A 23011-nucleotide genomic window follows, 5' to 3' on the forward strand; every position below is an offset into this window, starting at 1 on the left:
CTATCACATTTTAAATCAGCTATATCCCAATACAAAATAACAAAATTTTAAATGTGGGATTTCAACTACAAGGTTTCTGCTGCTGCTGCTGCGTCTTCAGTCGTGTTCGACTCTGTTCGACCCCATAGACAGCAGCCCACCAGGCTCTGCCGTCCCTGGGATTCTCCAGGCAAGAACACTGGAGTAGGGGTGCCATTGCCTTCTCCACAAGGTCCCTAAGATCCCTTATAAGTAAGCAAGATCCATAAACTATGATTCAAGTTGCATTACAATTTTATAACTGCATTTGTAGCAACTCCAGGATTTAGGAAAATTGTACTTTAACAAGTATGATTTCATGATAAATAATAGTGGACTGAGAAAAAGTAGACCAGAATTTAAAAGCCTATGATAAATAACTTTTTGTGTATGGGCAAAGAAGAAAGAGCTGAGAAATATGTTACTGGTATAAGGCAAGAAAACCATGACCTCTATTTTCATGTTTAACACATCTAAAAGGAATCAAGATTTGAGATGGATGAGGCCTCCATCATTTCCAACAAAAGTGCTTTTGTTGAGCTTGGTTAAATCACATATACTGAGAAAGTCACAAATAGTGAGAAAATTGGCTTGATTTCTAAGACAGTTACTATAGACAGTCTAGAATTTTTGAATTGTGTAGCTACTACCCTCTAGTGGTGGGCAGAGGTGAATTCCAGCCAAGACATTTGAAATTTTCTTGATTGAGAAAGGACAAATCACCCCTGTAAAGATGGACAGAAACGATCATTCATTTAACAAACAAAAAAATGTATGGAGCTTTTATTATATTCTGGAAACTATGACAAATTCTGGGGAAATACAAATATGCTTCTTTCTTTTGGAAAATAAACTTACTTATAAACAGTTGAATGCAATGGGCTAAGAACTAAAACCTAAGTATTAAAAAAAAGTTGTGAGAGCACAGAGAAGAGTGTTACTAGTTCTGTTTAAAGAATTTGAAGAGAGCTTCCCAAATTGACATTTAATTAGAATCTGAAGCCATTTTACCAAAGAATGAATGAGAAGGGCATTTCAGTCTTTGCAAACACGTTCAGCATGAATAGAGGTAATGCATTTGCGAAATTATAGCACTGTGAGCAGGTAAGTTAGAGAGGACATTCGGGATTCGAATGAGGGAGGAAGGGTGAGAAGTGGCTCTACATGAGTCTGGAAGGAAAACCTGGGGCAAGACGGTGAAGAAACATCTGCCTAAGGACATTAGACTTTATTTTACAGCCAGTGGAGAGTTTATAAGATGTCTTTCAAAAAGAAGAGTTCAATGCACATAAGGGCCTAAATAAATGATCTAATCATCAGATATACTCTTGGTCTTTCTTTAGTAGGTTTTTTTTTCAACCTGTTAAATGGTGAGCAATGTTAGACCCCTTTTTACCTTTTCACTGTAAGTTCAAATGTACTAATGGGTATTGAAATCAATTTTGTGGGTTGAGAACAACAGAAAATAGAGTGAAATATAATAGAAACTATAAACTGCCATTGGGTTTAGTTCAGTTCAGTTTAGTTCACTTGCTCAGTCGTGTCTGATTCTTTGTGACCCCATGGACTGCAGCACACCAGGCCTCCCTGTCCATCACCAACTCCCGGAGTTTACTCAAACTCATGTCCATCGAGTCGGTGATGCCATCCAATCATCTCAGCCTCTGTTGCCCCCTTTTCCTCTCACCTTCAATCTCTGCCAGCATCAGGGTCTTTTCAAATGAGTCAGTTCTTTGCATCAGGTGGCCAAAGTATTGGAGTTTCAGCTTCAGCATCAGTCCTTCCAATGACTATTCAGGACTGATTTCCTTTAGGATAGACTGGTTGGATCTCCTTGCTGTCCAAGGGACTCTCAAGAGTCTTCTCCAACACCACAGTTCAAAAGCATCAATTCTTCAGTGCTCAGTTTTCTTTATAGTCCATCTCTCACATCCATACATGACTATTGGAAAAACCATAGTTTTGACTAGATGGACCTTTGTTGGCAAAAGTTTAGTAAAAGTAGCATTTTGGGAAACCTTTGTTTCAGGCATATATATTTGAGTTTGTATGGGTGCATTGGGTTCTCATATTTAAAAAAAATGGTTTGGAAAAGACTACTAAATATGTCTAAAAGTGTTAGTCAGTCATGTCTGACTCTTTGTGTCCCTATGGACTGTAACCTCTGTCCATGTGATTCTCCATACTGGAGTGGGTAGCCAGTCCCTTCTCTAGGGGATCTTCCCACCCGAGGGCAGTATGTCTAAAGGTCTCTCCTAATTTAAAGTTCCTGCACTTTTACTGGGGCTTCCCTGGTGTCCCAGAGAGTAAAGAATCGCCTGCAATGTGGGAGACCTGAGTTCAATCACTGGGTTGGGAAGATCCCCTGGAGAAGGGAATGGCTACCCACTCAAGTGTTCTTACCTGGAGAATTCCATGGTTAGAGGAGCCTGGCAGGCTACAGTCCATGGGGTAGCAAAGAGTATTGGGCTTCCCAGGTGGCACTAGTAGTAAAGAACCTGCCTACCAGTGCACGAAACACAAGAGACTATGGTTCGATCCTTGTGTCAGGAAGATCCCCTGAAGGAGGGCATGGTAACCCAGTTTGGAATTCTTGCCTGGAGAATCCCATAGACACAGAAGCCTGGCAGGCTACAGTCCATAGCGTTGCAAAGAGTCAGACACGACTGAAGTGACTTAGCATGCATGCACGCATGTACTTCTACCTTCTAATAATAGGCTGATTCTTTGAAAGTAAATCTCATTAATCTAATTCACAGGTAGTTTGAAAAGAATCTATAGGTAGTCTTTCAATGGAATGTATGAAATGTTAAAAAGTTTTCGGTCTACCTATATGTACTGATATAAAACGGTATCTTGATGTATTGTCAGGTAAAAATCAAAATGTGGACAGCATGCATGATTCCATTTGTGAAAATTCATAGACTCACATACATTTATAAATGCATAATGCATAGAAAATACCAGAAAGAACATTAAAAAAATTGTTTATAGTGGTCAACTCAATGGAGAACAACAGAAGGATGGATCTTGAGAAGCACGGAGATGGACTTTAAAGTTTTAAAAATACATTTTATTTAGTTGTAATTTACATATAACATAATGCATACATTTTAAGTGCACATTTTCTTTAGTCTTGACTAACATATACATTTTGTGCAACTAACACGACAATCAAGATACAGTGTATCTCCATCACTCCCTTCCCCCCAAAAGCCTCTTTCATAGTCTTTGAATTTTTTGCAAAGTATACATAGGACCCTGAAATTGGGGGATTTGGGAGAAATGGCCAAGTTAAATAAGCTAAATGACTGTACTTAAGTAGAAATCTTGTATTATTCAACCATTATTACCTACTGTGTGAAGGGCATCATGCTAGGTGCTGAAAAGGCAAAGTTCTTGCTTTCTGTAGCTGATAGTTTAGTGGGAGATATTTGAAGAATAATAACACCTTACTGCTGCTGCTAAGTTACATCAGTTGTGTTCAACTCTGTGGCCCCATAGACGGTAGCCCACCAGGCTCCTCTGTCCCTGGCATTCTCCAGGCAAGAATACTGGAGTGGGTTGTCATTTCCTTTTCCAATGTATGAAAGTGAAAAGTGAAAGTGAAGTCACTCAGTCGTGTCCAACTCCTCCAGACCCCATGGACTGTAGCCTACCAGGCTCCTCCATCCATGGGATTTTCCAGGCAAGAATACTGGAGTGGGTTGCCATTTCCTTCTCCAGGGGATCTTCCCAACCCAGGAATCGAACTGGGGTCTCCTGTATTGCAGGCAGATTCTTTACCAACTGAGCTATGAGGGAAGCCTGTATTATACACTCATAAGGACTTCCTGGAATGTGAAGTCAAGTGGGCCTTAGAAAGCATCACTACGAACAAAGCTAGTGGAGGTGGTGGAATTCCAGTTGAGCGATTTCAAATCCTAAAAGATGATGCTGTGAAAGTCCTGCACTCAATATGCCAGCAAATTTGGAAAACCCAGCAGTGGCCACAGGACTGGAAAAGGTCAGTTTTCATTCCAATCCCAAAGAAAGGCAATGCCAAAGAATGCTGAAACTACTGCACAATTGCACTCATCTCACATGCTAGTAAAGTAATGCTCAAAATTCTCCAAGCCAGGCTTCAGCAATCCGTGAACCGTGAACTTCCTGATGTTCAAGCTGGTTTTAGAAAAGGCAGAGGAACCAGAGATCAAATTGCCAACATCTGCTGGATCATGGAAAAAGCAAGAGAGTTCCAGAAAAACATCTATTTCTGCTTTACTGACTATGCCAAACCCTTTGACTGTGTGGATCACAATAAACTGTGGAAAATTCTGAAAGAGATGGGAATACCAGACCACCTGACCTGCCTCTTGAGAAATCTGTATGCAGGTCAGGAAGAAACAGTTAGAACTGGACATTGAAAAACAGACTGGTTCCAAATAGGAAAAGGAGTACGTCAAGGCTGTGTATTGTCACCATGCTTATTTAACTTATATGCAGAGTACATCAAGAGAAACGCTGGACTGGAAGAAACACAAGCTGGAATCAAGATTGCCGGGAGAAATATCAATCACCCCAGATATGCAGATGACACCACCCTTATGGCAGAAAGTGAAGAGGAACTAAAAAGCCTCTTGATGAGAGTGAAAGAGGAGAGTGAAAAAGTTGGCTTAAAGCTCAACATTCAGAAAAGTAAGGTCATGGCATCCAGTCCCATCACTTCATGGGAAATAGATGGGGAAACAGTGGAAACAGTGTCAGACTTTATTTTTGGGGGCTCCAAAATCACTGCAGATGGTGACTGCAGCCATGAAATTAAAAGACACTTACTCCTTGGAAGGAAAGTTATGACCAACCTAGATAGCATATTCAAAAGCAGAGACATTACTTTGCCAACAAAGGTTCGTCTAGTCAAGGCTATGGTTTTTCCTGTGGTCATGTATGGATGTGAGAGTTGGACTGTGAAGAAGGCTGAGTGCCGAAGAATTGATGCTTTTGAACTGTAGTGCTGGAGAAGACTCTTGAAAGTCCCTTGGACTGCAAGGAGATTCAACCAGTCCATTCTGAAGGAGATCAGCCCTGGGATTTCTTTGGAGGGAATGATGCTGAAGCTGAAACTCCAGTACTTTGGCCACCTCATGCGAAGAATTGACTCACTGGAAAATACTCTGATGCTGGGAGGGATTGGGGGTAGGACAAAGGGACAACAGAGGATGAGATGGCTGGATGGCATCACTGACTCAATGGACGTGAATCTGAGTGAACTGCGGGAGTTTGTGAGGGACAGGGAAGCCTGGTGTGCTGTGATTCATGGGGTCGCAAAGAGTCGGACACGACTGAGCAACTGAATTGAACTGAACTTAAGGACTTCCCTGGTGGCTTAGATAGTAAAGAATCTGCCTGTAATCCAGGAGACCTGAGTTTGAACCCTGGGTTAGGAAGATTCCCTGGAGTAGGAGGCACCCCACTCCAATTTCCCTGCCTGGAAAATCCATGGACAAATGAGGCTGACCGGCTACAGTTCACGGGGTAGCAAAGAGTCAGACATGACTGAGCACAGCACACACACACACACACACACACACACACACAATCTCAAAGCATTCTATAGTAATAGATATGCCATTAACCATTTTCTGTTGATATTCATTTACCTAGTTTCTTTTCTGTTGATATTCATTTACCTAGTTTCCATTTTTCACTACTACAAACAACGCTGTAATAAACATTGTGTATATTATTTTTGCACATATAAAATTATTGCCCTAAAATAGCTATTAGTGGATTTGCTACATTGAATGTTACATACAGGATATTAATTTGAAATTTACCTTCAGAAATGCTAAACCACTACCTTCCGGCAAACACTTGAGTAGTTGATTCCCCACATCCTTATAATGGCTAGACATTATGACTCATTTTTGAGTTTTAAGATATCACTTTGTATGCAGAGCAGACAAATTAGACAGGTTTTCAACCAGTCAACATGATGAAGTGGTGACTAGACCACTGTTGTAGTCAGACAGACTTGACTTGGTATATTGGTTTTCCACTTGCCCTCTGTGCTAATTAAATCAATTAGGTGACTGTTGTGGCAAGTATAAATTTGGAGTATACAAAGCAGGTGTTTATGGAGACACTGCAGTAGAATTTACCATTATAATAAAACTGAACGCAAACAGCGGCTATTAAATAATCCATAATGCTGTCCCAACTGGTCAGGGATTGAATTGATCCCATTTACAGCTTAGTGTGTTAGTCACTCTGTCGTGTCTGACTTTTGTGACCCCATGGGCTGTATCCCGCCAGGTTCCTCTGTTCATGGGATTTTCCAGGCAAGAATACAAGAATGGGTTGCCATTTCCTTCTCCAAGGGATCTTCCGGACCCAGGGATAGAGCTCAGGTCTTCTGTGTTAAAGGCGGATTCTTTACCATCTGAGCCATCAAGGAAGCCCATTTACAGCTTAACATGGGTAAAATTTCCAAACAAGATAATCAAAAGTACACACTGAATGTGCAGCAGACCATTTCAACAGGTGCCATTCTCGAAACTCTAAGATAAAAAGGAGTTATTATAAGGCAATGGATCAAGCCTGGCATTTTTGAAGTTTGGACTCCGGAAGATTAAAATCCACCATGTCTACGCCTGAGTCATACACTTTCTTTCAGTTCAGTTCAGTTTAGTCGCTCAGTCCTGTCGGACTCTGCGACCCCATGAATTGCAGCACGCCAGGCCTCCCTGTCCATCACTAACTCGAGGACTTCACTCAAACTCATTTCCATCAAGTGGGTGATGCATCCAACCATCTCATCCTCTGTCGTCCCCTTCTCCTCTTGCCCCAATCCCTCCCAGCATCAGATTCTTTTCCAATGAGTCAACTCTTTGCATGAGGTAGCCAAAGTACTGCAGTTTCAGCTGTAGCATCAGTCCTTCCAAAGAACATCAGGACTGATCTCCTTTAGAATGGACTGGTTGGATCTCCTTGCAGTCCAAGGGACTCTTCAAGAGTCTTCTCCAACACCACAGTTCAAAAGCATCAGTTCTCTGGCGCTCAGCTTTCTTCATAGTCTAACTCTCACATCCATACATGACTACTGGAAAAACCATAGCCTTGACTAGACAGACCTTTGTTGGCAAAGTAATGTCTCTGCTTTTGAATATGCTATCTAGGTTGGTCATAACTTTCCTTCCAAGGAGTAAGCGTCTTTTAATTTCATGGCCGCAATCACCATCTGCAGTGATTCTGGAGCCCCCAAAAATGAAGTCTGACACTGTTTCCACATCTATTTCCCACGAAGTGATGGGACCAGATGCCATGATCTTCTTTTTCTGAATGTTGAGCTTTAAGCCAACTTTTTCACTCTCCTCTTTCTTTAGGTATCCAGTTTGGGATTACGGACCCGCGAATACCTCTTTTCTCTTGAAAACTACGGTTAAGAAGTGACTCTTAGAAGAAAAAAATTCGCCAGGCTTCAAAATGGTCGTCGTTCTCCCAGAGCACTGCTGGTACCTGCCGAGAGCGAGATGGCGTTTCTTCTCCTCGCTTTTCGGGGATGGAGATATCCTTAACGTGAATCACGCACTTGGAGGGCATCCTTGCCATTACCCAAAATGGTGATTCACGCAACCTCACCGTTTCCAGGTTTCAACATGGCTTCCGTAACCCGCGCCAACAGAGGTTAATCTCAGGACGCCGGCCGAACGCTCGCGGAAGTAGCGTCAGCGGAAGTGCGTCAGCGGAAGTTTTTTGGAACTCAGCTCCCCGGCTCTACGTCCCGCCCCCGCGCTGACGCCCCGCCCCCAGCGGCCCTGCGAGCAGAGCCAAGATGGCGTCCGAGTTGGAGTACGAGTCTGTACTGTGTGTGAAGCCTGACGTCAGCGTCTACCGGATTCCGCCTCGGGCCTCCAACCGCGGTTACAGGTACTAACTTCGAGTCATTGTGGCACGCGCTTACCCGGTCAGGCTTGACACTTTGTTTCTCAGGTAGCAGGCCGCCCGTCCCTGCCATTGCCTCCTCTGGATTGTTAACTTGCTAGCCTGGCCACCTGGGTTTTTGTCACCCTTTCCACTGCTGTTTCCCCACTCTGGACTGCCGACATCCTTGTTTCCGCCTCTTTAAAAAAAAAAAAAAAGATTACCATCCTGTAACCTCCCACCGCTCTCCTCCCGGACCCCTCTGGATTACCCATCTGCTCCTCATTCTCTTCCTGTCGTGTCTGCGCCTTGGCCAGTCACCTTTCCCTTCGCTCATCCCTGCGTCCTTCAAGTTGTCACCCTTATCGTCCCATCCCTACCTCCTTGCCCCCGTACCCCCCATTTCCAATACCTGGTGCGCATTTGTTGGTGATTATTGTGTCTTAGGCCCCTCTCTGGATGAGATAATTTATCTTTTGTGCAGTTCAGTCTTGCCACCAGATACAGTCATCCACCATATACTATAGTATAGGTGATACTATAGTATTTTCAAGCCTTCCTTCCCTGTTCTCATGTAGCTTTTGCTTTCAGAGTTAACACAGCATTTTATCTGGAGGGCTAACTAACCATCTTGTAATCCAGTGACTATGAGGGCCTGAGGATGCTGTCAAAAGTTACGGACATGCAGTCCAAAGAATTAACTTGCAACTCACTGGGTTACCTGTTACAAAATATGAGTGTGAGCCCTGGCAATTTAACAGCTATGTGATTTGACACAAGTCTTTTAGCCTCTCCAAGCCTAAGTTTTCTCATCTGTAAAATAGAAGAAAAAAAAAAGGGAGGGGGTGATAATAAAACCTGCTCTAGCTATGTACCTTTAGAAGTTTTTGGAGGGTTAAATGAAATCATAATAAATGTGAAAAATAATTAAAAATGAATTTCCTAAAAAGAATTTAGTAAACAGTAAAGCAGTCTATAAATATAGTATTTTGATTTCTCTCTCTGACTCACATCACCAGCATGATTTTCCTCTTGGCATTTGTTACCTCGGCTTAAAAATTACCCTCTCCCTGTGTCTTATGTTGTACTTCCTTATCAGAGGTTCGTTCATCCTGAATCAGTATCTTTGTGCTTGCTGACCTGTGCACTAGATCCTGTGGGTTGTACCCTAAAAGGTAATCCTAATTTCAAGCTTTCAATCAGACCCCTGCTGACCGTGAAGAAGACTCTACATGCTTTTTGATGATAGTCACAGGGACTAATACCTGTGAGTCAGCTGAGACCTCTTCTCCCAAGCCAGCCTTCCTTGACCTTTCTGTTCTGGCTTAGGTGTGCTCTGTGTGCCTCCGTAGTACCTGTTCTTGACTCTCTCACTTGCCTTCTTTCAATGTACTAATTTTTTGGTTGTTGTCCCAGTTCTCCAGACTAGACTATGAACAACTTGAGGTCTTCTTAAACTTAGAAGATCTTTTAAACATTTTCTAGGATCTAGCACAGTTTCCTGCACATAGTGGAGACTCTGTAAATGTTGACTGAAAAGAATAGGTTACACTTAAATTAGCATTGATCGATCTGTCAAATAAGGTAAAATAGCTGATGACCCCTAACTTTAGGTATTAAGACTTCCTAAAAGATATGAAACATTGAAGTGGGTTTCAGTTCTTTTTCAGTCCGACTTTTTTCGACTCCATGAACCTGCCAGACTCATGGAATTCTCCAGGCAAGAATACTGGAGTGGGTTGCCATTCCCTTCTCCAGTGGATCTTCCCTACCCATGGATTGAACCCAGGTCTCTTGCATTGCAGGCAGATTCTTTACTGACTGAGCTACCAGGGAAGCCTTTTTCTTCTGCTTCACGCTTTTAAAAACACCTTTTACCCATCTGCTTTCTCTGTCTTGATTTTAACTTTATCCTTCATTCTTACGTCAGTTAACTGCACTGAGCCGTCAAAGCAATTTCTTAATTTTCCTCTTACCCTTTTCCTTGTCATTCTATGTTTTCCATGCTTATTAGTGACATTTTATCCTACAAGAGGCTTTATATATCAACCACTGTTAGTGAAGAGAGCAGAATTAAATTTGAATTGTGAGTCTCATTTATTTGCTGGGTTACTTCTGGCAAGTCACTTAAATCTTTTGAACTTTAGTTTTCTCATCTATAAAGATGAGTATAATATTATGTACTTTGTGAGATTCTTTCAGTTTTCACAAGAATGGGCATAATAACTCCTGGAACAGGTGCTTGATAAATAGTGCTTTTCTGTCTTTGTGTAATCTTTTTTGTTGTTTACCAGAAGTCATTTTATATTATGAGCATGATTTATCCTCTAGGCTGCTGTTAAAGGAAAAACTGGACTTTATAGGAATCAGAAATGCTTTCTTTGAGATGAGAGGGAATAATTGACTTTGATTCACCTGTATAAACTGTCGATTCACCTGTAAAGCTGTCACTTCTTGGACTTTCACTGACCAGATTTATAGAAGGAGAATGGGTTGGTGGGAAACTTATAAACGATTAGAAAATGGTTCTTAACCTGTAAAACCTTATTTTATTTATGATTACCCTTTTCCTCAACTAAATCATTACTAACCCTACACTGTGTTTTAATGTAATGAAAAGAATACTGGACTTTGAAGTTAAGGATTGTTACTGTGTTATTGTCCTTTTCTTCATTTAGAGAGAGTAGTTTTTTCAATCTCCAGCCATCTTAGTGAGCTTCCCTGGTATCTTAGTGAGCTTCCCTGGTGTCTCAGTGGTAAATAATCCCCCTGCCAGTACAGGAGATGCGAATTCAATCCCTGGGTTGGAAAGATCCCCTGGAGAAGGAAATGGCAACCCACTCCAGTATTCTTGTGTGGGAAAATCCATGGACAGAGAAGCCTGTTGGGCTGCAGTCTATGGGGTCCCAAAAGAGTCAGACACGACTGAGTGAATGTACAGCAACAACACAGTAGGCTTTCATGCCTATTCCACATAGCTGCTGTAAGATTTATTGCCAAGGTAGATGAAAATATGTGAAGTTTGTTTCGAAGACCAGTAAAAATCAAGAGTACCCCTGGCTAGGTCTGGGGAGTTGGAGAGGAGTTAAGGTTCAGGGCTGGGGGAAGCTGCTGCGTGAATATCCATTCACTTACCGAGAATTTGTTAAATATTGGCCACCAGACATACAAATAAACCGAGGAACCTGTCCAAAGAAGTGCATCTGGTAAACTTGTTCCTAGTATTTTCAGTAGCCCATTCACACTATGTCTACCTCATGACAGAAGAGTGGAGTAAGTAACGACTTATTCAAAAAATTTAATAGATAAGGACTTCTAGAGCATGCTCTGAACTGGATCAGATTCAGGTACTTGGGGGTCTTTGAGACAGGACATCAAGAGAGAAGGGCATGACGAAGATGTATGTTGTAAAATCCTGTTCAGAATTTGTCCTCATTTAAATTTTCATGTCTTCCTGTCTACCATTCACTTACCATCTTGTTAAACATATGTTTACCCAGATATACTTTATTGTTACCTTCTTAACTGCAGGTGTTAGTCTCTAGGTTCCCACGGGATGAGTTATTAACTTTTACCTTGCCCTCCCTTTTCCACACTGCTTGCAAAACAGAATCACAAATGCAGTGTTTTGTAAAATTGGTTCATGTTTAAATGTCTTAGATTTCATTCAAATTCATCTAGAACACAGATTATAAGTATTCAGTGTTTTGTAATGTTCCCATTTGTATCTCTAATCTACATGTCTTTCTGAAGTCCAGCTTCATGTATTCACATGTATGCTCTGTATCTCCTCTTGAAAATCTGTTAGACATCTCAGACTTAACCGAGCCAATGCTGAACTACTACTAATCTTTCTTTCCAGAGATGTTCTATCTGTAGTCTTTCTCATCTCAATTATTGGCAACTCCTCTGTTCAGGCTAAAAACCTTGGCGTCATCCTTGACTTGGTCTTTGTTGTCTCTCTTTCTCTTCTACCTTGCATCCATTCATTAGAAAATCCTGCTGCCTTTGCTTTAAATATATCCATCGTCTAGTCACTTGTGCTCCTTTCTCTTCCTGGTCACCATGGTGACTCCCCCAGATTACTACAGTAGTCTCTTAGCTAATCCCCAGCTTTAGCGTTCATATTGCTGCATCTCTGCTCTGCACAGCAAAGTAATCCTTTTGAGATAAAAGGGAGATCATGTCACATTTCTGCTTTAATGGCTTCTCCTTCACTAAGACTAAAAGCTAGAGTTCTTAGAGTGGCCTGTGAGCCCCTCCATGATGTCCCTCAGTTAGTTCTCCCACCTCATTTCCTTCGGTATTCTAATCACAGCGACTTCCTTGCTTGAGGGCGATATAGCAGGCCTGCTTCCATTTTAGCATCTTTGCACCAGCTGTTTACACCTGGAATGCTTTTCCTCCAGATATCTGCATGGGTAACTCTCACTTCCTTCACATTTTGCTCACATTTCACCTTGTTAGTCAGGCTTGCCCTGACCACCCTTTTGAAAGCTGCAACCTATTCATTCTCCCACTATCTTCCTGAGCTCCTTTTTCTGCCCTGGGATTTTCTTTTTACCTTAGCATTTAGCACCTTCTGAGCTATTAATGATTTTACGTATCTATTGTTTGTTTTTTATTATCTATTTCCTGTTAGATTGTAAGCTTCCTGACGGCTTTAAACTTTGTTCCCTCTTGTATCCCAAATACTTAGAATAGTGCCTGTGACTTAATACACACTCTGTAAATATTGGTTGAATTCAGTGAAAGATAATACATTTAGGGATTTGGGAGGCTTCTGTTACCCAGTATATTTCATTTAGTAGGCTTTGTTGTTCCCTGATCAGCAAAATACTATTATATAAAGTACTATCCTCAGTATGAAAATAGTGTCATTGTGATACATTTTTAAATTGCTTTTTTGGGTAATTTTACATATTTTTATTGATACTTATTGGACTTAAGTAGTAACATTTCTTCTATTTGCTTTGGACTGTGTGTAACCTGAGGCATCTTTGTAGAGAGAATTATGAATTAGTCTTTTGATTATTTAATAGGCAGAAAGAGTAAGTAATTCAGAACAGGGAAATAGAAATATGGCAAATGATTGTGTGTAGGTTTTCGGTAAATTAAAGACATAGACTTGAGGCCTGAGACTTTCCATTTTTCTATCCTAGGGCATCTGACTGGAAATTAGATCAACCCGATTGGACTGGTCGCCTCCGAATCACTTCAAAAGGGAAGGTTGCTTATATCAAACTCGAGGATAAAGTTTCAGGTAATCTACTCGCGACCCTCTACCATATTAAGGATGTTGGTTTGGTGTTCTTTTATGAATCTCTTCAGATTGTGGATTGGAGTGGAAATACTTGCTAATTGAATTTTAGACTTTTTGCTTCCTTTGCTTAAAGAAGTCTTTTTCTTACCTGTCAGGGGAACTCTTTGCTCAGGCACCAGTAGAACAATATCCTGGTATTGCCGTGGAGACAGTGACTGATTCCAGCCGCTACTTTGTAATCCGGATCCAGGATGGAACTGGTAAGGGATTGGGGATTTTGAATGAATTGAGATTTGGAAAATAGTTAATGCACATCAACGGAAATGTGTCCCAGTGCATTTATCTTACTTCAGTTTACTAAAATTTTTCTTCTCTTTGTCCAAAGTTAACTCCAGTTGCTAGAGGAAAAGGATTAACATGTTATTTGTAATAGTTATAAACACGGGTTCAAAAGGTGATTAAAAGTAGACGTAAATAAATCAGAATATATGTCTAACCAAAGAACTGGCAAATACTGCCTGTTCATTGTTGCAGGGCTTTTTGTGGGACTACTTTACCTCATCTGTGTTTATGGCAGGCATCTTTTCTCCAGTCAGAGGCTGGCAGACTTTTTTTTTAAAGACACAAGATAATAAACATCTCTGGGCCACATGGGCTCTCGCAGCTACTCAGTTCTGTCACAGTGGTGTGAAAGCTGCTGTGGATAATATTAGACAAACTGGCATGGCTTTGTTCTCGTGAAATTTTATTTAAAAAAACAAGCTCTGACAGCATTTGGCCCATGGGCTGCATGCAGTTTGCTAGTTCTCAGAGAGTCTTTTACATTCACAGAGGTTGTCTAGTTATGGTAACTATTATATTTTCATTGAGTAGCATTTGCCCCAGGCATGCTTCCTGTTGGGAGGATTCTTATCCTTTTCACAGGGCGAAGCGCTTTCATTGGCATTGGCTTCTCAGATCGGGGTGATGCCTTTGACTTCAATGTCTCTCTGCAAGATCACTTCAAGTGAGTGAAGCGTGTCCTGAGTTACCAGGTTGAGTGTGTGGGGAATGCTGCCCCTCCACTGAGTGGGCACTGTCTCTTACCTCCTGCTTTCATTACTTGGTAGACTAGGTCTTGTGACTGTGATTGTCCCGTTCACTGTTTTCTTCCATTATCTTTGTATCTATTCTATCCTTATAGCTGGAATATGTTTTTAACCCATTGTACACTGGTTTGGGAAGATGCTGCTGTTTATACCTCTGGGGAAGTTGCCCGTAGCTCTTAGGGGGCTGAGGAGGGGCATAACAGTAATAGCAGGGCTTTCTGTGAGATAGTGGGGAGTTTCGTGCCAGATTTGTCACTCCATGTAACTGACATGTTTTGTGCCTCTTGCGGTATTTCTTCAGCCCATTTGCTTTTGGCTTAGCTGTGGTGAATAGCACCATGCACACTGGTAGAAAAGGGCAGGTTTTTCTGCCTCAGAACTTTCTGAAGTTGTGGAAAGCCACCCATTCAGTGAGGGGGCAGCTGGCCTGCCCCGTCAGAGGTGGTCCTCAATCACAGGGCTGGGAATTGGTGGCCAGGTGCTCTCTCGTGGAGGGACATGTTTAGTCTGCCATTGTGTATAGTTCCCCAGTGGTATTGAACTCCAGTTGTCCTCTTCCTTGGCTTTTCTTCCTTTCCTTTCTACGTCTGATGTTCCCTTACTCTGCTTTCTGGAATCATGTTTCACATAAGTTAGCCACAGATTGATTTGTCAAACTCTGCTCTCAGGGAATCCTAATTAAAATAATGTGCCCTTTTATTGAAGGTGGGTAAAACAGGAATCTGAGATTTCCAAAGAATCTCAAGAAATGGATAGTCGTCCCAAGTTGGATCTGGGCTTCAAGGAAGGGCAGACCATCAAGTTGAGTATTGGGGTGAGTATGGTTCCCCTCACCTCTCCTTGTATTTCCATAAGCCTATGACTTCTCTTTCTTTTTCTCACCCTCCTTTTTTTCTTTTGTAGAACATTACAACCAAGAAAGGAGGTACTTCTAAGCCCAAGACTGCAGGGACTGGGGGCCTCAGCTTACTCCCACCGCCACCTGGAGGCAAAGTCACAATTCCCCCTCCATCCTCCTCAGTTGCCATCAGCAATCATGTCACTCCACCACCCATACCAAAATCCAATCATGGAGGTAGTGATGCAGGTAAATCTCTCTAGTACTTTTAACTTTGAGAAATCATAGCTTAGGGTTTTATTGGTAATAACCTGTTTGCCAAAGAGAGTGTCAGTGGTTTTGCTATTAAAGGCACTTGGCACTGACAAGTTGACTCTGGTAGCCTTCAGCAAGGGATTAAAGCTTTTCTAGTGAGCTGAGAGTCATGGTATCTGGTTGATTTTTTGGCTAAAAATGGGTAGATATTAAAAAGACTGTTTCCTTCATTGGACCTTGGTGAAATGCTAGTAGGCCCAGGAGTCAGATGGACCAAGATTATGGTCATAGCTCTGTTAGTTTTTATCTGGATGTGTTTGGTAACATTTAGGTTCTGTGAGTCTCGTATCCTTACCTGTAAGATGGAGATGTAGAACTTAGCTCAGGACTCTGAGGGTAAAATGATGTGATGGCGCTTAGCTCAGTACTTGGCATGTAGTTATCATTCAGTGAATGTTATTTCTCAATCCTTTCCATTTCTTCACAGGGCAGTTGAGAGGAAATTAGACAACATCTGGGTTTATGAGTACATTTTTGTTCTTACTGTCTAGTGGGAAACAAGAAGAGATATAGTCATTTCCGTTTAAAAGATGAGAAATTAGAATTTGAAAAGGAATTTTCCTGAGATTAGAGAACCTAGTGTTAGAATCTGAAAGTTATAACTTATTTGAAAAGGAATTTTCCTAAGATTAGAGAACCTAGTGTTAGAATCTGAGAGTTATAACATATCATTAATTAATTATAACTTAATATTATTTGTTTAAAATTATATCATTAATCAATTATAAGTGATTGCTTATAGGAGCAGACTTTCTCTTTCTGGAATTTTTGAGGTAAAAGTGGTTCTAGGCTGCTGCTTTTGCTAAGTGTTGCCAGAAGGCACTGAGGATAATATCTAAGGTTTATTTTTATTTTTTTAAAAAATTAAACCTTTTGTTTTGAGATAATTCTAGTTTCACATGCAACTGTAAAAAATAAGAAATCCCATGTACTCTTTATCCAGTTAACCTCAATGGTAACATTTTGCAGAATTGACAGTGAGACTGTCTACCTATCTTCCTTAGATTTCTTCATGGTTAGGTATTCTCATTTGTGTGTGCAGTTGGCCCTTGAACAATGCAGAACTTTTGTGCACTGATCTCTTGCCTATTCCTGTCCTGTGCAGTAGAAAATCTGTGTATGATTTCACAGTCAACTATCCATATCTGTGGTTCCACATCTGTATATTAAATTAACTACGGATCATGTAGTACTGTACTGAGTGTTTATTGAAAAAAGTCCATGCATAAGTGTACCCATGTGGTTCAAACCCACATTGTTCAAGGGTCAGCTCTAGTTCTGTGCAGTTTTATCAGGTGTAGGTTCCTGGATCCACCACCAGGCTCAGGACACCAAACAGTTCCACCAGGACAAGGACTCCTTGTGTCCCCCATTTTTAACCACACCTTCCTCCCTCTTCACCCCCACCCCTGTTCCTAACCCTTGGCAATCAGTCACTAATCTGTCCTCCATCTCTTAATTTTGTCACTTAGGAATGTTAATGGAATCCTGCAGTATATAACCTTTGGGATTGACTTTTGCCACTCAGCATGATTCCCTTGAGATTCATCAGGTTGTTTTGATATATATCAATAGTCTGTTTATTGCTGAATAGTAGTCCATCATATGGATGTACCACAGTATGTTTCACCCACAGAAGAACATTTGGGTTGACTGCATTTTTGGCTATTACAAGTAAAGTTGCCATGAACTTTTGTGTAGGTTTTTGTGTGAATACAAGTTTATGTTTCCCTGTTTCTGTTTCTTCTCTTACCTTGTACTCAGATATCCTTTTAGATTTGGATTCTCCTGCTCCTATCACGACACCAGCACCAGCTCCAGTTTCTGCAAGCAATGACTTGTGGGGAGACTTCAGCACTGCATCCAGGTATTAATGTAGGGAAACCACCATCCTCTCAACTGGTCTATCAGTGATGTGTGCCAATGTAATGATATCTCTGATCTGGGAAAGCAGGGCATCTGTAGGTCATACATGGTGTTTGGCAGGAATTCTAGGTAAGGAGTGCAGGAGTGCTGGGATGGTGGCATAAGATCACTATGGGATGGAGCTTGGGCTTCCCCATTGGCTTGGTGGTAAAGAATTTGCTTGCAGTGCTGGAGACACAGGAGACGTGCGTTCGATCCCTGGGTTGGGAATATCCTCTGGAGAAGGGAATGACAGCCTACTCCAGTATTCTTGTCTGGAGAATCCCATGGACAGAGGAACCTGGTGGGCTACAGTCCATGGGGTCACAAACGGTTGGAAACGACTAAAGCTACTTAGCACGCACACACGCAGGCAGGATGGAACTTGGGTAGCCTGATGCAGGGCTTGGTGAGCACAATTGCTTTGAAGTACAGTTTCAGGAATTCTGGGCAGAGATTTCTTGGAAACTGTTAAGAATGGAGTCCCTATCCTAATATGCTTCTGGCTGTCTCTGTTCTCTCTTGCAGCTCTGTTCCGAACCAGGCACCACAGCCATCCAACTGGGTCCAGTTCTGAAGAGCACTGGTGGGATGTTCAAGAGAGACGTGAAGAATAACAATGACTTTGAGGGCACCAATCTGAGAGGGGGGGCTCGGAGCCGCTTCCCTCCCCAGAACCAAAATCCTGGACAATCGTTCTCATAGCTTCTCCATTGCATTCAGGCTGGTGGTGTCACCCTCCTGTGCTGTTCCTTGGAGTGCAGCCAAGAAAGTATTTCCCGGCTCCTGTTCCCTGTCAAGGCAGGGAAGTAGTGGGTCTTAATGATGCTTGTGGCTGGCTCTACAGGGCTCAAAAGGCCAGGGTCTCTGAGGGGGAAATAGTCCCTACCATCTCTAAAAATTTTCCCCATCTTTAAATTCTTATTTCAGAATCATCTCAAGACCCTGGCATGCCTCTTTGTGAAGCCCTTTCTAGCAATTTCAGGGGAGACAAAAACCTTGGAACTTCTTTTTCCATTAGCCGAAGACTCTAAAAATGGACAGACTGACCTCAGTGTTTACAGATTCAGAATTTTGATAGGGGGTAGGTGTGAGGAAAGACTTGCGTCCTGGGTCTCTGCTGTGTGCCCTCCCCCAGGCTTGTCCTGTGAGTGAGCAGCCCGTGTGGGTGCAGCCCCCTTACCCTCTAGCGCAAACGTTTACACGTCCCTTCCTGTGATAAGAGGGTTGTGTTGGTGGCGCTTCCACTCTTGTGTCTGTCAAACAGTGCAGCATCTTTGATCAGTGGTTGTCTTTTGGATGAAGGAGGCTCAAGGGGCTGTGTTTTCCTAGTTATATTCTAGAGAAGCAGTCACTTTCTTGCAGCTCCATCTTGCTGCTGCCTCTGAAGCCCGGCGTTACTTTGTTATGGCCCCATTATTTGACTGAAAGTTTAAAGGGTTTGGGGTTTTTAACCTCACTTGTAGAGTAGAGAGGTTGAATGCACTTAACTGTTGATCAGTACCCACATTGCCTTGCTGCCTGGGTATCTGGCCCCTTTTCATAAACATTTTACTTTGTGACTCCACCAGCTCTTCAGCAGAAAGCTGCTGTATTACATGTATTGTCATTGATGAAGGAAGCTGGAGAGCCATGGCTTTAGCTGTGATAGTTTTTGCCCGGATGAGGGCTGTGATACTTGCCACCAGGGGTATGTGAGAAGCAAGTAGCTCCCCTGCCACTTTCCCTCTGCCCACCATTCCTTTTACAACGCTGTGAAGGGGTCCCGCTCTTGAGTGAACGGGCTCCAGCTATCTGATTTGTCAAGGGGCAATTTTGAGAGTGAATGTGAGGATCTCACCTCTTCCCTTAGTACCTATTTGGATATTACTGGCTGAAGAGAGTCCTTACATTTAGTTTTTAAATAGATTCTCTCTCTTAGATTTCCTTCTTGACTCTTTTTAAAAAACTTTGGGTCCATTTTGTTTTCATTGCTTCCCGTTCCAGGCAGCTCTATTCTTACAGAGCCATGGCAGGACATTTAAAAATTCCAATAGAAAACACTAGAAGGAAAGTCTATAGAATCACTAGTGACTAATAACTACTGGGAACCTATTTTCTCAATCTTCCTGTATGTTGTGTTCTTTGTATTCTCAAGATGATAATATATTATGTATTTGAATTGCTGAAAAGTTGAGAATGATGTTTAAGATATATGTATATAAAGCATATGTATGCTGTATTGGTGCAATAATGGTAATTAAAAGTACGGAAAAAGGTAGCGTCTCTTTTGTCTTTTCATTTGCTTGTTTCCTTTTCTTTTTAATTTAATTGACCCAATATAGGTGGGCCAATAGGTAATAAAAGGAGACTTTATTAACTCTTTTTCAAGAGATGGAGCCTTTAAGAGGTGAAGGCTCAACCTCTGTCCTCATGGCTCTCAACCCACAGAGGCTTGTTGTAGAGACCGTTTGTTTTAATTATTTGCTGGTACAGTTAATTTCATTTGCTTCAAGTTATCTTCGTGATCTAGGCCACCTTTCATATTCCAGAACTATGATTGGCAAAAATAAAGGGAATCAATGCTTGTGATAGAACCAAAGTGAGAGTCACAGACTTTGGAAGCCAGGATTTTGGAGTTGTCATTTAGTGATTGTCACAGGAGATGAATCAGAATGATACCAGTGCTGCTTTTGCCTCTTTCAGTTTAACTCATAATGGGACTTCCCTGGTGGTCCAGTGGTTTAAGAGTCCATGCTTTCAATGAAATGGGTACAGGTTCTCCAGGGGATCTTCCCAACCCAGGGATGGAACCCAGGTCTCCCGCGTTGCATGCCCATTCTTTACCAGTTGAGCCACAAGGGAAGCCCAAGAATACTGGAGTGGGTAGCATATCCCTTCTCCAGTGGATCTTCCTGACCCAGGAATTGAACTGGGGTTCAGTTCTCTGCCTTCAATGCAGGAGACGTAGTTTCAATTCCTGGGTTGGGAAGATCCTCTGGAGGAGGGCATGGCAACTGACCAGTATTCTTACCTGGAGAATTCCTAAGGATAGAGGAGCCTGGCAGGCTATAGTCCATAACATCACAAAGAGTTGGACACGACTGAAGTGAGTTAGCATGTGCATCGTGGATAGAAAAACATTAATCCTGAACTTCAAGGGGGTTTTGGGGCAGAAAACGTGGATAATCTTTTTCCAGCTCAAACCCCCTCAGACATTGACATCTGCCTTCAGGGTTGTCAGGTGAGCTTTTCTTACCACTCCCTTCCTCTATTCTGATAACCTAGATAGTCTTCTTGCTTCTAGCTGCCTCAGCTCCGTTCAGCTTCCGTGTTGCCACCAGAACACCAGGGCTGAAACCAAGCCCTGCTCGTGCCCCTTCTTCCCTACTCATTAATTGCCTTTAACAATTTTCCTTCACTTCAGATTAATGTCCAAAGTACCACTTCATCCTCAACTCTCAGGTTTCCCTTGCACTTAGTTTACTTCAGCACACTGATTCTTCATATGCTGTCAGCACCGTGGGCATTGCATGCTTACAGTTCCCTCTGCCTAGAATTCCTTCCCTTCTCTACCTGCTTGGTGAAACACCCTTCCTGTCCTGGAAGGATGGCTTACGTGCTGCTCATGGAATGTTACTTATCCTCTCAGTCTGAAAGATGATCTTCCTTGTTTTGGGGAAGGAAAATTTCAATTTGCTATTGAAATTCTCTTCTTAACTAGTTTGTAAGCTCTTGGGTATAAGGATCATGTCTTCATTTTTATCTACTCGGTACTTTGCATATACCTTTCAAGGTAGTAGATACTCATTAAATACTCGGTAACGGTGATTTTAGAGAAGTGTGACTAGGAATCAGTAAGTTGGGCTTTTCTTTTTATGACTCACTCTCACTTTGGCTTTTACTAGCTGCATGCCCTTAAGTGTTCCTTGAATGCTTTGTCATAGTTGCAGAAAGTCTCATTTGTATGCTCCAGAGTCAGTTAATGTTAGGGCCCAAGAAAGTAGTGTTGAAGATGAATTTTCCTTTAGTACATAGACTCCATGGCCTGGGAAAAGGAAATCTGGATATCTTGTAGCCCAGGGCTGATGAATTTGGTGGCTTACTGTCTCAGTTATCAGAACTGACTAAGATTATATTGCACTTCAGTTATGTTTAGCTTTTTCTCTAGCTTTTAAGAAAGATCATTTCTGTTATTGCTTTTTAACCATACATGTGGTTTGTGACTAGAACTCATGAGCTCCCCATCAATCACTTGAGAAAGAAAGGAAATAGAAAGGACTTCTCTGATGATCCAGTGGTTAAGAATCTGCCTGCCAATGCAGGGGACGTGGGTTAAATCCTTGATCTGGGAAGACCCCCACATGTCACTGGGCCACGAAGTCCATGCACCACAACTACTGAGCCCATGCTCTGCAACAAAGAAGCCACCACAATGAGAAGCCCGTTCACCCCAACTGGAGAGTATCCCCTACTCAACTGCAACCAGAGAAAGCCTGCGTGCAGGAATGAAGACCCAGAGTGGCCAAAAATAAGTAAATAAATAACACATATATATAAAAGAAATAGGAAGAGAGTTACATTTACTTGCAAGTCCCTCAAGTCTGGTAGAGTTTTCATAGCAACCATGGTTGAAATCATGCGGAGTGGCACTTATTTCAGAATGAGAATTGTTATTTTCAGTCCCTTTCTGAAAATTTTCAAGATATGGGGGTAATACATTCTTTTTTAAAAAGCTCTAGTATACTAAAGACGACATCTGAGTCAGGATTAAAGTAATTGTCCATTGAGACAATGTTCTTCCCTAGGATCAGTGTCACCCACTGTTAAATACAATAGTGCATTAAGACCCATTGTGAATGCTTTTGTTTGCTCTAATGAAAAAATTAAAAGTTTTTATTGAAATATAGTTGACTCACTATGTTGTGTTGGTTTCAGGTGTATGACAGAGAATCAGTTATACATACACATATATCCACTCTTAGATTCTTTCCCCTGTAGGTCATTACAGAGTATTGAGTCAAGTTCCCTTTGCTCTACAGTAGGTCCTTATTATCTATTTTATATTTAGTAGTGTGTATATGTCAATCCCAATCTCCCAGTTTATCCCTCTCTCCCTACCCCCCCCCCCCATTATCATAAGTTTTGTTTGCTTTTTAATTTTTTTTCTTACGTGTGTTCTGCCATGGCACCTGTTACAGGAAAAAAAGTCATTGAAGCGATTTCTGTAAATGCTTTATCTGGCTGCATAGCAGCATGGGACCACTAGAGGGTGGGGCTGTTCTAGGAACTACTGCTCAGATTTCCTAGTAGCCAGCTGCTGCTGCTGCTAAGTCGCTTCAGTCGTGTCCGACTCTGTGAGACCCCATAGACGGCAGCCCACCAGGCTCCCCTGTCCCTGGGATTCTCCAGGCAAGATATTGGAGTAGGTTGCCGTTGCCTTCTCTGTCTAGTAGCCAGACATCCATAAATGAAGACAATCAAGGGACATTTTAGTTAAAGAGTCTAAACATATACCCAATACAAAGATTTTTGGGACTGTAGAAAAATAGCTGTTTGGGTAGGCAGAAAATGAAGAACAGAGTAATACTTTCTTCAAATTTTAATACTTAAATAAACCTTTTTTGTGCTGAGTTGCTCAGTTGTGTCTGACTCTGCGATACCAGGGACTGTAGCCCACCAGGCTCCTCTGTCCATGGGATT

At 41.9% G+C, this 23011-nt stretch overlaps 1 protein-coding gene across 1 annotated transcript; it reads left to right on the forward strand.

The window, feature by feature from the left end:
• The first annotated feature begins 7823 nt into the window (after positions 1-7823).
• NECAP1 (NECAP endocytosis associated 1) lies at positions 7824-19586 on the forward strand. The gene is given in 8 exon segments (NM_001034211.1): positions 7824-7926; positions 13083-13183; positions 13339-13443; positions 14108-14189; positions 14977-15085; positions 15175-15358; positions 17189-17291; positions 17858-19586. Coding segments are annotated over 8 exon segments (828 nt in total). The 5' UTR covers positions 7824-7831; the 3' UTR covers positions 17907-19586.
• The last annotated feature ends 3425 nt before the right edge of the window (positions 19587-23011 follow it).

The sequence above is a fragment of the Bos taurus genome, chromosome 5, assembly GCF_002263795.3.
Source record: "Bos taurus isolate L1 Dominette 01449 registration number 42190680 breed Hereford chromosome 5, ARS-UCD2.0, whole genome shotgun sequence".
Taxonomy (NCBI): Eukaryota; Metazoa; Chordata; class Mammalia; order Artiodactyla; family Bovidae; genus Bos; species Bos taurus.